At 36.4% G+C, this 14,164-nt stretch overlaps 1 protein-coding gene across 4 annotated transcripts in view; it reads right to left on the bottom strand.

Moving 5' to 3' along the window:
• The window catches only part of Nwk (nervous wreck), a 114,484-nt gene extending 105,077 nt beyond the window's left edge, over positions 1 to 9,407 (bottom strand). For 3 of the 4 annotated variants that reach the window (XM_049844797.2, XM_049844761.2, XM_049844842.2), the window contains exon 1: positions 9,134 to 9,407. In XM_049844797.2, coding sequence (XP_049700754.2) covers positions 9,134 to 9,187 — 54 coding nt within the window. In that variant the 5' untranslated portion in view covers positions 9,188 to 9,407. Of the gene's footprint in view, positions 1 to 1,197; positions 1,358 to 9,133 lie in introns of those variants that run through there. The other variant, XM_049844873.2, reaches the window with a different exon arrangement.
• Positions 9,408 to 14,164: the final 4,757 nt, after the last annotated feature.

Genomic DNA, 14,164 nt, shown 5'->3' with positions numbered 1-14,164 from the left:
ATTCTTTAAGGTTTTTCTAAAATATCTTTTCCCTGTTTAGAACTACATTTTCTACGTATTTAATGTGCAGAGAACACGAATGACGCCAGGGGCCGAAGCTAGTAGAAGTGTACGTATTTGTCCGAGCTCCTTACTGTTGAACTTGGTATGTTCAGTTTATTTACTTATTATATGAAAGTTTCGCTGAATAGAGGGACTCGTTAATAGTTAATATCGGTCGACAGCTTTGTGGAACTTCTAATTCCATTATGTTCCATGAGCTAAATTAGAATTACCAACGTCACTCCTAATCTAGCTTAGGGAATATTGTTTATATAAAGGAGATTCATATATTTTGTAAAGGGAATCTCTTGGTATGAAAATGTCAAGTCCTATGTTTCTTTCCTCCGTGGTCATATCCAATTGAGCAAATAACTATCAACATTTTATAGATACGTGGACATATTTATAATTCATCAGATAAAAAAACCGAAAATAAAAATCTCCCATAAAACTCTCGATTGAAAATAAATTAGACGAAATGTACCAAAAAAAAATGTAAATACTGACACAAAATGGATTGTTATCACGATAACAAATGGTATCGGTTTATAAAACAACGAAAGCTTCGTGAATGTTATTCGTAGAACAAAACCCAATGAGGTATTAAATCTCCAAAAATTGTGGCACGTTTCATTCACGGAACACACGCGTTTTAGGGAACGTCACGCCGATGCGGATACATTGTATCCTTATTCTATTCTCATATAAAATACCAAGATATTCTCCTTTCAGAATTACGCATACAAGTGTCGTGCACAAGTTTTTATTTATAAATTAATTCTGTTCACATGTTTACCATCGCTACGGCCTGTTTATATGAGATTAGGCATTTATTGATTAAATTCTCACAGCCTACGCTTGGTATTTATTCGGAACGACTTTGCATTACCAGACTCATTACACAACTTCCAAGATAGCGTAAACTTTAAATTCAAGACCGATTTATGTTGCTTCAAAATTTATAGAAGCCGATGCCCTCAGTAATTAAAATAAAAACATAACACTAAAGTTATATAATTTCGTAGTAACACGCGACGAGAAATTGACGCGGTGAGGAAAGTACTTAATTCACAGTTGTGCCGCACTTTAGTAAAGTTTGTGGAGGCTTTGTGAGGAGTCGGTGAGGGTCGTGAGGCCATGGGGTCGGAGACTTACCTTCCGCGGTGGCGGCTGCATGTTGTCGCTGGTCGCCGGACCGTCGGCGACTGAGTGTCGGGAGCACGACTAGGAGCGGATCGATGCCGCCGCACGGACGCGTCTCCACCCTCTGCCGCGGCCGACCGCGTCTGCTCGCCCTCCGAGACTACGCCGCGCATGCCCCTACCACCCGAACCTTGCCATATCCACCCCACGCGTTTTTGCCTTATTCCTTTTTTAATTTTCAAACATTACTCTCATTAAGGAAAAATAAAAAATATTTTTATTTGCTATTTTTATTCTAAGTTGGCGTTGAAAACGCGTTATGTGACGGAGTTAGTAAGCTCGCTACATATTCGTAGCGTCCCTTCCCTAGCACGTAGCGCGTAGCATCACTCGTAGTCGGCGATTCGATCCCGTTGTCAAGACAACCCCAAAAGGCTGGGGTTTGACAGGAGTCACCACTCTATTTTGACCCCTTCTTTTTCGACACTGAAACGCTTTAACATAAAACGCAATATTTTACGTAACTGTCTTAAGTTCAATCCAAAATATAATCTCCAAAATATTACTAATATAATATGCTGACAAGATAATGATAACTCAATAAACATAAAACTCGTATAGTTCACGTTATAAATACTAAATGCGCGTGCACTCGCACACCCCTAACTTGTAAACACGACGCCCGTCATTAATGTCATAAGTCTGTTTCGAAACATAGGTTATAAATTCAGTAGCTTTGCCTGCAAGAAACAATTTATTTTACCTTTAACTAGTTTATTATTTACTCTGTGTAACATACACTGCAGGGCAAAAGCATACATAGAAATTCACGGGTTTTTTTTGTTGTAAAAATGTCGTCAATGTTTTGAAATTTGACAGTAGTTATCGATTTTTGATTAGTGACCCAGTAGCCAACATTTGACTGTCAAATGTGTAACCTCATTACAAGTACAGAGTGGAAGTTTTTCATTTCGCGTTACCAGAAAATGACATTTCGTGGAATTGCAATGATCGCTCGGCGAACGTTGTGGTTCCCTGAATGACGGAATGATAGGGCTGAGCGTTGATTAATTAAATTGTTTTTATGTAAAGTATTTAGTTTATGAAAATTTATTAGTAATACTAACAAGTAAGAGAAGTTGAAATGATTTCTTTCTACGTAACAATATAAAGCTTTGAGTAGAGAAGAAGAAAACTAGAAGTAACTCCGACTTCGTATTCGATAAATATCAATTTTGAAATTCTCTGCGTGTTGTACCACAAATTAAAAAAATATATATTTACAATTTTTTTCCAAAATTGAAACTTTGAAATGTATAAAGAAATGGTCTTCTTCTACTTGACCCTCTGTACTCAGCTGTTATTGATCACAATAAAAAATAAGAATAGGTGAGCTTAAACAAGTTGAATTTATATGTAATATGTCCCCTACATACATATTTTATGAATTTTGAAGTAAAACAGGCCTATGTTCAGCAGTGGGCGTCCTATGGCTGAGATGGTGATGATGATGAAAGTAAAACATGTTTAGTTAGTTTTAGTTAACTTTAACTCTGGTGATAAATATTGATACTACGCAGGATAACATGCTAGATTCTGTTCGCGGTTCCCGCATCCGGATAAAAAAGAGCTTAGACTCATTACTATATCTGTGCACCACATTTTAATCGGTTCAGCAGTTCTGGTATCAAACATTTGTACGGTAAAATAAGCATTTAATCACGGTATTTATCGTTTTAATTAATAATTTACAAATGAAAAAACGGTTTTCAATTTTATCCGTAGGTACTTCGTTCGATTACAGTAGGTAAAGTATGTTGTGTAGTAGGTAAACTGAGTTTTTTTAACGACGTCAAAAATCATCAAATGACCCCTCCCGCTTTGGGTTAGCAGCAGTGAGGGAGTGTCAGACTCTAACTGATGAAAACCGTCGTGTTCCGTCGTAGGCCTTTTAGGTACCAGGGCCGCGGTAACTCTTTCGAACAATCCCGCAGCCCCGGAGTAAACTGAGTTCAAATAGCTTTGTTGTACAAACATGTACAATATTTTCAGGGGACCTGGCTTGTACTTATTTGTACATTGTTAGAGACCCCGCGTCCCGTATGAACTACTGGCCATACCGGGATAAAATATAGCCTATTAGTAGGATGTTACTTGGGAACAGTATAGCTTTCCAACACTGAAAGAATTTTTCAAATCGTTCCAGTACTTTTGGAGCATTTCAAGGTATAAACAAACAAACAAAAAACCCTGTTTCCTGTTTATTATATTTACTGGCTTTAGCCCGCGACTTCGTCCGAGTGGAATAGTGACTTTCGGCAGATTTTTGGTTTTACCCACATAGTTCACGATGTCGCAGAATTTCTTCAAAAATGAAATGTGGAAGATATTCTAGGGAACTCTTACCTTGAAGACCTCTATCATGAACCATAGCGCGATTTATTTCGATCCCAACGGGTCTATTTAGGTATCTATACTCCGTTCGGGCATTTTCTTTGTACTAAAAGTTTTATTATATTGATATTATTTTATTCGTTCCTTTTAACTATTTATTTACTTTTTTCCGATGAATTAAAACAATAACATGAATCGAATTGATGCCGACTTTTTACCAATAAATAGCGCTGTATGTCGGGAATATATTTTATTTTTACTGTACCATAAATTTTAATTTTGTTAGAATTCCTGCGAATTCTTCAACTGCAGAGAACTACGCCACGCTCCAAGTTTGAGTTTGAGTCACTCAACTCTTTTTAGGGTTTCATACCTAAATGGGAAAAAGGTAACCTTACAAGATTACTTTGTTTTCCCTCCGTTCGTCTAGATTCTTTATTTCAGATTTTTTTGAGGTAGGAAAAAAAGAGGTAGCAAAAAGCATATTTCGACATTGCCCATTGCACCTTTCTGACGCGATTTTTTCATTACTTACAATAAAAGGTTACTGGTAGTCAGAAGCCAGAAAGTCTGACAGCTTACCAGGGGCCCGGTTACTGGATTGTAGAGGACCGCTAGGCAGCCGCTCCATGTAAACACTGGTCCTCAGCTGTATCCGGTTAAGATTGGAAGCCGGCCCCAACATAGTTGAGAAAAGGCTAGGCAGATGATAATGATGTACGAAACCATCGCACTTAACAGGTTATTTTAATTAAGATTAACCAATAACTTCAAAAGCATCTAGAGCTTTACATAGGTATTTGACTGTCAGTCTTACAAAAAAGGTCTTCTGGATTGTACTATGTTTTATCAAAATGAGTATAGCAATTTTGTCACAATTGTGAACAAAATCGGGGCAGATAGTTTATTACTATCTGTGCTTGATCACTAAGAGTACACGCGCACTATATATATGCCTATAGCTTGTTTGGGCTTATAAATCAGTATAAAGATGGAAAGAAGTACACACGTACATACCTACAACGATCAGGTATTTGCACGATTCACAAAAAAAAAAACTTTTTGCAACCAAAAGTGTGCCGTATGCGCGTATTTTTAGGTTAAGAAGATACAAATATAAATTCCTATGTTTAATGTCCAGCTTTAAGGTTTTTTCTATTACGAAAAAGCACAGCAACATTGTGATCAGTGCAATTTAGATTCATTACGTTGAATCAAGCTGGATGTCTGCAAAAATTGCATGTATTTGTTCCGTGAACCACGAACCACTTTTGTGTACTCAGAATTCTACAAATGCTATTATGTGCTTAAAATAGAAACGTTGGTTACAGAACATTGGACAGAGATGTCTAAAAAGTACTTACTAAATAATTGTACCTAACACTTACCTTCATTTATACGAATAAAATAAATAAGAATCATTTTTTGGTGGTTTGTTTGTACAAAAAACGCTCCGAAAGTAAAGAACCGATTCGAAATTTTTTTCACTGTTGGAAAGGTTAACACATATAGGCTACATTTGGTCCCGGTACGGGCAGCAAGTGAAACCGCGGGTACAGCTAGTTTCTTATAATGTGGAAGACAGTTATGTCCCATACTACTGTACCCGGAGTCTTGAACTTCATCATCATTGTCTTTAGCCGACTAGTCTGTTATGGTCGGCACCCAGTATAACCGGATGAAGTTGAGAACCAGTGCTTTACATGGAGCTACTGCCTTACCTGACCCAGCTACCCGAGTACCCCAATACCCCTTGGTAAGGCTGGTCTTCACACTTTCTGCCTTCTGATAACCACTAACGGCTGTAATCTCCTCAAGCCACAGTTGACAGCAATACACTCCCCTACTGAGTACTGAATCTACTGATATTAGTAATTATAACTCCGTTCCAGTAACTAATTATAACATCTATGTTGTCGTACAGTCGCTAAAACTAGACGGATGCTAAACTCAAGAGGTATATTTATTTATGCCATACATACACCTACAATTAAGTAGAATTCATTATGTTTTGGTTTTTTAACTCTTAATAAATACATTGTTTGTTTTTACATAATTTCCGTGTTTCGGAAGACACGATAAACTGGTGGGTCCCGGCTGTCATTTGAACATCTTTGGCTGTCGATACGGGTAGTCAGAAGCCAAGAAGTCTTACCAAACGGTATCGGGTTGCCCGAGTTACTGATGTGAGGAAGTCAAATAGGCAGTTGCTTCTTGTAAGCTCTGGTACTCAGCTTCATCCGGTTTAACTGGAAGACAACCCCAACATATTTTTGAAAAGGCTAGGCAGATGACAATGAAAAAGTCGTGGTGGCCTAGTGGGCAAAGAACCAACCTCTCGAGTATGAGGGCGTGGGTTCTATTCCAGGCAAGTACCAATACAACTTTTCTAAGCTCGTTTCGCAACTTTCTAAGTATATCTTGGACACCAATGGCTGATAAGGTGAAGGAAAACATCTTGAGGAAACCTGGACTATATAGTCTGAAATCACCAACCCGCATTGAGCAAGCGTGGTGATTAATGCTCAATCCTTCTCCGAGTGAGAGGAGGCCTGTGCCCAGCAGTGGGACTATACAAAGGCTGTAAAAGTATAACAGTAACAGTAGGCAGATGACATAATTTCTCTGACGCAAGAAGTTTACCGCTCTCAGATATACCTAATTATTATTTTTGTTAACACGAGTGATTCTCCTAATATATCATGTATGATCGAGTATTTGATCAATGCCGCTTACATTTTCGGTCACAGTTCTAAAGCTACGTGTGTTCAGTTGTTTTTTTGCTCTTTTTATCTATAACCCGGACAGTGCAGTCCTTAGCTTTCTATCTAGTTGTCCTTCTGTTTATTCACTCATATGCACTACTGTTGATTACACAAGTGCATCAATAATGCACCTGTGGCCGGCTTACCGTGGCCACGTAGAAACAATGGCGAACGTACAAAATACCTTATTTAGTCATGATGGAAATGGAATCACTAATACTAGGGCTACTCAATAATTGTAGACTGCCGTGTAATATGGAATGAGGAGAAATCGCATGCCTATATTTAGTTTTCTAGGAACATCAATTGGTTGAAAATGATGCTTTTATTTCCCTGTAGCACTTGCAAACTTTTACGGTCGATAGATAGGGCTTGGGTATCAATTACGCAAATTACAATGATCAGGTATTTAGCCGGTATCAGACCGACTAAAAATTTCGATTGAAATCAAGATTTTCTTTTAAAAAAATCGCAACCATCGGTTCAACTGTCAGCCAGGGAGGTGCGTTAAATTGAACTGTCGACTCAGTTGACGCAATGGTCACCATGCCAGACTGACAAAGAGGGTTCAGGATGCCACTTACTTTATAAACATTTGACTGATAACTTTTAACAAGTCTTGCTAGTGTTTATTTCACTGAAGTATGTACTTATACCTATAGAAAATTTTTCAGCAAAAATAAATTAGCGTTGTCTTCGTACTTTCAAAGTCACATGTCAACTGCTTTTTTTTGGTATCTTCATTGAATACCGTACAAAAGTGCAACAAAAATTTTGTGGAACAATAGGCTAACCTCTGTGGTCTGCACTACGCTAAGTAACTTTGCATAGTTGTGACACAATACAAAGCCACTTTGACGTAGTTTTTAATATTCCTACAAAATTGTGGTGTTCACTTCTAACCGCGTTTATAAAATGGAAAAACTGAAAATGCACCGCAATGTTTTAAACATTTACAGTAGTTTTCTCAAACAAACACTCGTCGTTTAAGTAATTTTACGTTTTAATGAATGTTGAAAATTAATCAAAAAAACCACAAAAATTGATCAGAATTTTCTATTTACACGAACTATGTATTGTAGTTCTGTATGTTTAATAATGTACAATCGAATATGTTATCGAAAATACTTATTATATAACACCTTTTTATTCATGTATTTCGTCATATTTAAGGCTCGAGCAGACCGGATGCGTATGCGTAACGACGCGCACGTCTACGTTACGCAAGCGGTGTGGCCTGTCTCATACATTTCCATACATTACAACTCATGGTTACGCCGTAACTACGCGCGTGACTACGACGTGGTTACGCATACGCATCCGGTCTGCTCGAGCCTTTAATATTCAGGCAATGATAGCCCTAAAGTGATGTATACACTGAAATTATTTTTTGAAAAATTAAATCACATAATTTTACCTGATTCTATAATTAGGATTATTATTTGAAAGCCATGAAGTTTATGTCAAACTAGGGTCTATCCTCCCCACTCAGAGGCATTTAATGGTTACTTAAGCCATTCCTTAGTGAAGGATTTGTATGACATTCCGTCACTAAGGAGCGACTCAAGTAATCATTACTCTGAGTGGGGAGGTAAGTCAGAAAAAGTTAATTCACTGAATATCAAAACTTATCTTCTTGTTACAAATCTGCGTTACGTTTTAGTTAGGGATGTGCACAGTTCATGCTACGGCGTAGCAGGGTAGCTTATTGTCGTAGTAAATTTAAATTCGTAGCACTTGTATTTTCTTTCATAACAAAGTTTTCCAATAATAAACTCAAAATCATTTATTGAAACTTGGCTCCAAAACAAAAACGACAAAAGACAGTCGTCTAACCTTCACAATTCATATTATTCAATTCAAACTGAAAATATTTTAAATAAAATATTATATAAAATATAAAATATTAAAAATAAAATATTTTAAACGCCAGCTTAGATTTATTGAAGGTAATTTTTATCTTAAATAAATTATTCAAGGTAATTTTTACCTTAAATAAATCTAGACAGTCTAACCGAACTACAATTCTAATTAAAGTCAAAAAATATAAGAAGAGTGCTTCAAAGTGTCCATTTCTTGTTACCGCAGAACTGACGAACTTACGGAACTTTTTTATAAGAACTTACAAACTCACTCTGCACTCAAATGTTTAATTATTGCACTACAAAACTTATTAAGACGCTAGCGGCCACCTGAGACATTTCCTGCGTGACCACTATTTTTCATATTTTAAGATATTTTTGTGCATAAGATATTTAAAAAAGTATTCAATGTTAGAACATAAACAATCACATTTTTAATCTTAACAATATAAGTTGTCAGTTAATAGTGTGAAAATAAATTTATTTTAATTTTTGAGGTATAAGAAGATATGCTATGTATGCAGAACGTCATTGTCTGCCTAACCTCTTCTTGAATTCAGGTGAGCCACTAAACTGGTCAGAGTGGCCCACCAAAGTCAAAGCCTGCCGGGCTGCGGGATTGTTCGAAAGAGTTACCGCGGCCCTGGTACAAGAAGGGCATAAAAAGAAACATGGTGGGTAAACCCCATAAAAAGTCACTAAACGGGTACTTGTCAAAATTAATGTGCACCAGAAATGCGCGTTTGACCACCTATACACAACCCGTCGAACAGATAGTTCAATAATAATGTAATGTAAATATTAATTAAATGATAAATAAAATTAAATATGGCTTAGAAACCACTGTAGCAACGATTGCCAAACTATTGTAGGTACCTAGATATCTAAACGACGGACAAATAAAAAACAACAGTAAGATTTACTTACATTCACTCTCGGCCTTTTATGTGCACTACCATATTTGTTTTCATAGTAGCTCATTGTGAATACTATTTACTAAAAAAACTAATGTTATTTCTTAAAAACACATCTACACACAACACATTTGAACGGAAAAACATCACTTTATTTTCATGTAGGTAGGTAAAAAAATGTCACTAGCACATTATCGGCATCATTGATAAATATAACTGAAGTTAATATGTAGTTAAACGTTAGTCACAGATATATCAACGTCTTCACTGCTGCAGGCATTTTCGATACTGAAGCTATTTATCTAACTGATAATCTGATATAATGTGTTTATAGCATTATGATTTCTTTTAGCAAAGATTACGCGCTCGGCCTCGTTAGTGCTTGTTTCTGAAAGATAAACGATCGTTGAGCGTTTGAACGATAACTGATTTATTAATGTTGATAATCATATAATGTGTTACCGGGCTGTCCTTGTTTACGTCCAGCCTAGTTTCATGTGTTCAGCTGGGAATTTTTGGTGACGTATAATTTTATCTTAGGGAAAATTGTAAACTAAATAATAGTAATGGTATATAATACCGTCCTCTCTGATTATCGGTCACGGCGATGTTTTTTTCATATAAGGAGATCAGCCAGTTACGCAGAACATTTTATAGTGCACAAACATTTGCGCAGATAGAGGTGCACATGCACACTCCCTATTCCTTCATTCTCATAACCCGATGAGAAGGTAATCCAACACGGTTGTGCTTCTCCGATGCAGGGGTCTATCAATCACCAACTTCGAGGCTCCGTGCTAGTTTGTAAAAGCTTCTAAAATCCACAAAGTTATTTCAGTGAGTCCCGAGAATCAAACCCAAGACCTCGTGCACAGCACTCGCGCTAACGACAACTAGACCAGCAAGGCAGTTACACACAGTCATGTCAAGTGAATGCGGAATGCTAATAACAAGTTTCGTCGATAATTTTGTACCTTACAGCGAACATATTCTGTATGCAGCAGGACTTAATTGAATCATTATTTGTTCTTGAATAATAAACAACCTTGGCGCGAGGCAAGGGAAAAACAATTACATTTCTATTTTCATACTTGCTTCAGTTACAATATGAATTTTTATTTGCATTTTAATTTACTATGCCACGTGTTGGAATCTTTCTTCAAAGCTGGTTCTAATTTACACTGAAACTCAAAACTCTAAAATCTGCTTAACCTTTCCCGACTATGTTGGGGTCGGCTTCCAGTTTAACCGGATGTAGCTGAGTACCAGTGCTTTACAAGGAGCGACTGCCTATCTGACCTCCTCAACCCAGTTATCCGGGCAACCGATACCTTGGTAAGACTGATCAGACTAACGGATCAGATCCAAGCATTACTAAAAGTTGTTAAAACAAAAATTAATGAAACGATGTTTACTAAGGCATTATCTGTTAATTAAGTAAAAGCATTTCTGTGCTTTGTAGCTAGATCGAAGTAATTCCATAGCAGTTGGGATTCTCTGAAGTAAGTATTAAAATACTAGTGTTTTCGCAATGTTAAAGTATTTTAGATGGATGGGTAGGTACTAAATATACCTGTAACCTATACTAACAGCAGCTTGGGAGCAGCATTGTGCTCCCAAAGTACTGAACCGATTAAAAAAAAAAAACATCTTTCACTGTTGCTACTGTTGTAAGCTACCCCAAGAAATATAGGTGATATTTTATTTCGGTATGGACAGTACTTCCCACGGGACTCGGGTGAATCCCTGGGTAAAAAGGCTAGTGCCAAATAATATCATGTCCATGTCACTCTCACTGACAAATACTAGTAAATACAGTAAACGCCTTGTATGTTTGTGTGCATGTTTGTTCCTCTTGAACGCAAAAAGCTCATAGATGCATGGATTTTGATGAAACTTAGCAGTTATATAACTTATGTATCAGAATAACATGTGGGTAGGTTTTTTATCTATGTGCTGTGGATCCTTAGGGAAGCGGATGTAACCGCGGGTGGATGCGAGTAAAGTACCTATATTATTAGACAGTAAGTTGGTACCTACAATGTATGTAGGTAAAATCGTTTTCTACAAGTTTTCAAACTTTTGCAGCTAAGTATTTGTAGATGTTTACGGGAGTCAAGCATAAATTATTTCCAGAATATCATCGAGACAGGAAATTATCGAGTTGCTCTAAATATCTGGTCCAGTAGATTTACTTACTTCTTATCGGTAAATTGAATCATCGGCCGGCACCATTATCATTCAGCAGGAGAATATTGGTATTACATGTAAAAGCTGTAAAGTGTGCTGCGCTGACCTCTATCTGCCGTACAGCAAAAGGTTTTATCCTGTGTCCTTCGAACCTATACACATATATTTATCCGTAGGTATATTCAGTTCGTCTACATTGCCTTTAGTACAACATCCTTTGCACAGATGGAGTTGTTAGCTATATGGTACTCCGGTTTGATCGCCAAAAACTACTTACCTACCACCTGAAACCTGGCTTAAAACATTACCCTCCCCGCCCACGTCCGATAATCGGCGGCCGATTTTTTGTAGGAGAAAATTAGTACATACTGATACTACAGAGTGCAACACACGCGTCATACAAAACATGACATCCTACAAAAAATCGGCCCGATTATTATCGATTATGTATGTCTGTATAAGGACAATATTATTATCCAATTATGGCTTGTATCGTTTCAAACGGCTCTGAATCGCAACATTGTCTCTTGTATCAATTTACAATTAACCACCAAGTGCTTGGTGATACAGAACTGTTGGAGAGTAGGTTGCGTCAATTTCTGTATAATAAAACGTATACCTGAACACTTAACAGAAAAATTTGGTATATTTATAGACAGACCTAATAAAATGAATAATGGAGAACATACAGGAATGAATTTTATCCAGAGCGCAAACTTTGTCAACCTATAGTTAAATAAGTTTTATAAATACGTATATTTTTATTTTGTCGTGTGAAGATGTTTATTTTGTAACCGATTGTACGGTCACAGTCGTTTACTGACGCGAGCGCTGCTCCAAGTGCGTAAGAATAGTTGGTATCCATATTTAGCTGATTTTAGACCAGACAAAAGAATGAAAAAAAATTTACTGGTGATGCAGATATGTACTGTTAATTATTCTGGACCACACCACCAGTTTTTTTGTACACTGCTTAAAATTCATTCCTGTATGTATTAGTATAAATTTAATTGATCCTGTCTATGTACCAAATATGAATAGTAGGTAAAATGTTAATGTTTGCATGCTGAATGGTAAAATGCGGCTGAGCTTTACTCTATGTCAAGACCTATGAAAGTATATCCATAGGTAAGGTACATGCAAAATAAAATTCTATTTTATCTATACATGGGCGGGCAGCTTTCACATGTGCTGTAGTCTACACTAATAAATGTAACAAAGAGGAAACATTTTTTGCTTGTTTGTTTACACCATAAAGGCGCCGAAACTACAGAACCAATTTGTAAAATTATTTCACTGTTAAGCTACACCCGAGTAACATAGGCTGATATTTATCTCGGTACGGGCAGTAGTTCTCACGGGACGCAGGTGAAACCGGCTAACACGGTAGGAATATAGATTTTTGTGTCCATTTCGACCGCGCGGCCACCTCATAATTTTTGATGAAACTTTGCCAGGAATTAGTAGTAATTTGTTACTTTTCACTCCTCTTTTCCTGAATTTGTTACAAAAAAAACCAAGCCGCTATGACAAAGAACAGTTGGCCGCTAGAACCGCCACTTGCCGTAGTCATCGCCCGTGATTACTCAGAAACTATACAATGCAGATAGACGAATGATACATCAAAAGAAAGGTCTTAATTTGTTAAATTTGTTACAAAAATAAAAAAGGTCAAAACGTAGATATACAAAAAGTTATGCAATGTTAAGTTTTCAGGTTATGAGTAGGTAAGTATATCACCGTAGGCACCAAATTAATAGAGGCTAATGTGTATAGAAAATTAGTCTTTAATTTGTTACAGCGAAAAAAGACAAAAAAATACTAGAAAGCAGGTTCAATAATATGTTAGAGTCGATTTTAGTTGGCCGCGCGGACGGCAATATGCCTAAAATACAATTTCGTTTTTCTCGTTATTAAAAGTAGGCTTTAGCTTAATTAAAGTACTAGTCGATGGGTAACGTAACCTAGTTTGAATAAATATAGCGAATTTAACTGCAGCATTCGTATTTTAGGAGATATTTACAAAAACACAGTGGTATGAAACTGTATGAGAGTAGGGTGTCCATGCATTTTCACATATTCGAAATTTTCGTTATTCACGTCTTATTTTTTTAGGGAGAGTGCATACTTTATAAAAATCAAAGTCACAAATAGATTAAAATTTCTTTATTCACAATCAACACAAAGGCAAACAAATCAATTGTTTGCCTTTGTGATAACTAATGTGTCAAAAATGTGACACAGAGTTGAAAGGTGAACTTAAGCTAGGCGAGATCATAACATTTGATTTAAACGGAGCTGCAGACTCAGTTTTACTCACTGAATTGCCGATTACTCTTAGCATTAAGGATAATTATTATTTCTTAGTTGGTACTATAGAATTAATACCAGGCACAAAAATAGGCCACTATAAATGTCATTTTTTAAATAACAATAAATATTTTTGTTACGACGACAATTCTTTTAAAATTGAAATAAGTACCTACCTCTAAGAAAATATGTCTACATTCTGTGTCACATATTTTCGTGTCAGTTAGACACACAATTTATAAATATTATGTTAGTTTATGAAGATTTTATATTTATCTGGTTGTCTTTTATTACTTGATTTGTTTGCCTTTGTGTTGATTGTAAATAAAGAAATTTTAATCTATTTGTGACTTTGATTTTTATAAAGTATGCACTCTCCCTAAAAAAATAAGACGTGAATAACGAAAATTTCGAATATGTGAAAATGCATGGACACCCTACTCTCATACAGTTTCATACCACTGTGTTTTTGTAAATATCTCCTAAAATACGAATGCTGCAGTTAAATTCGCTATATTTATTCAAACTAGGTTACGTTACCCAT

The sequence above is a fragment of the Helicoverpa armigera genome, chromosome 1 (assembly GCF_030705265.1).
Source record: "Helicoverpa armigera isolate CAAS_96S chromosome 1, ASM3070526v1, whole genome shotgun sequence".
Taxonomy (NCBI): Eukaryota; Metazoa; Arthropoda; class Insecta; order Lepidoptera; family Noctuidae; genus Helicoverpa; species Helicoverpa armigera.
This window is presented reverse-complemented; position numbering and strand designations above follow the sequence as displayed.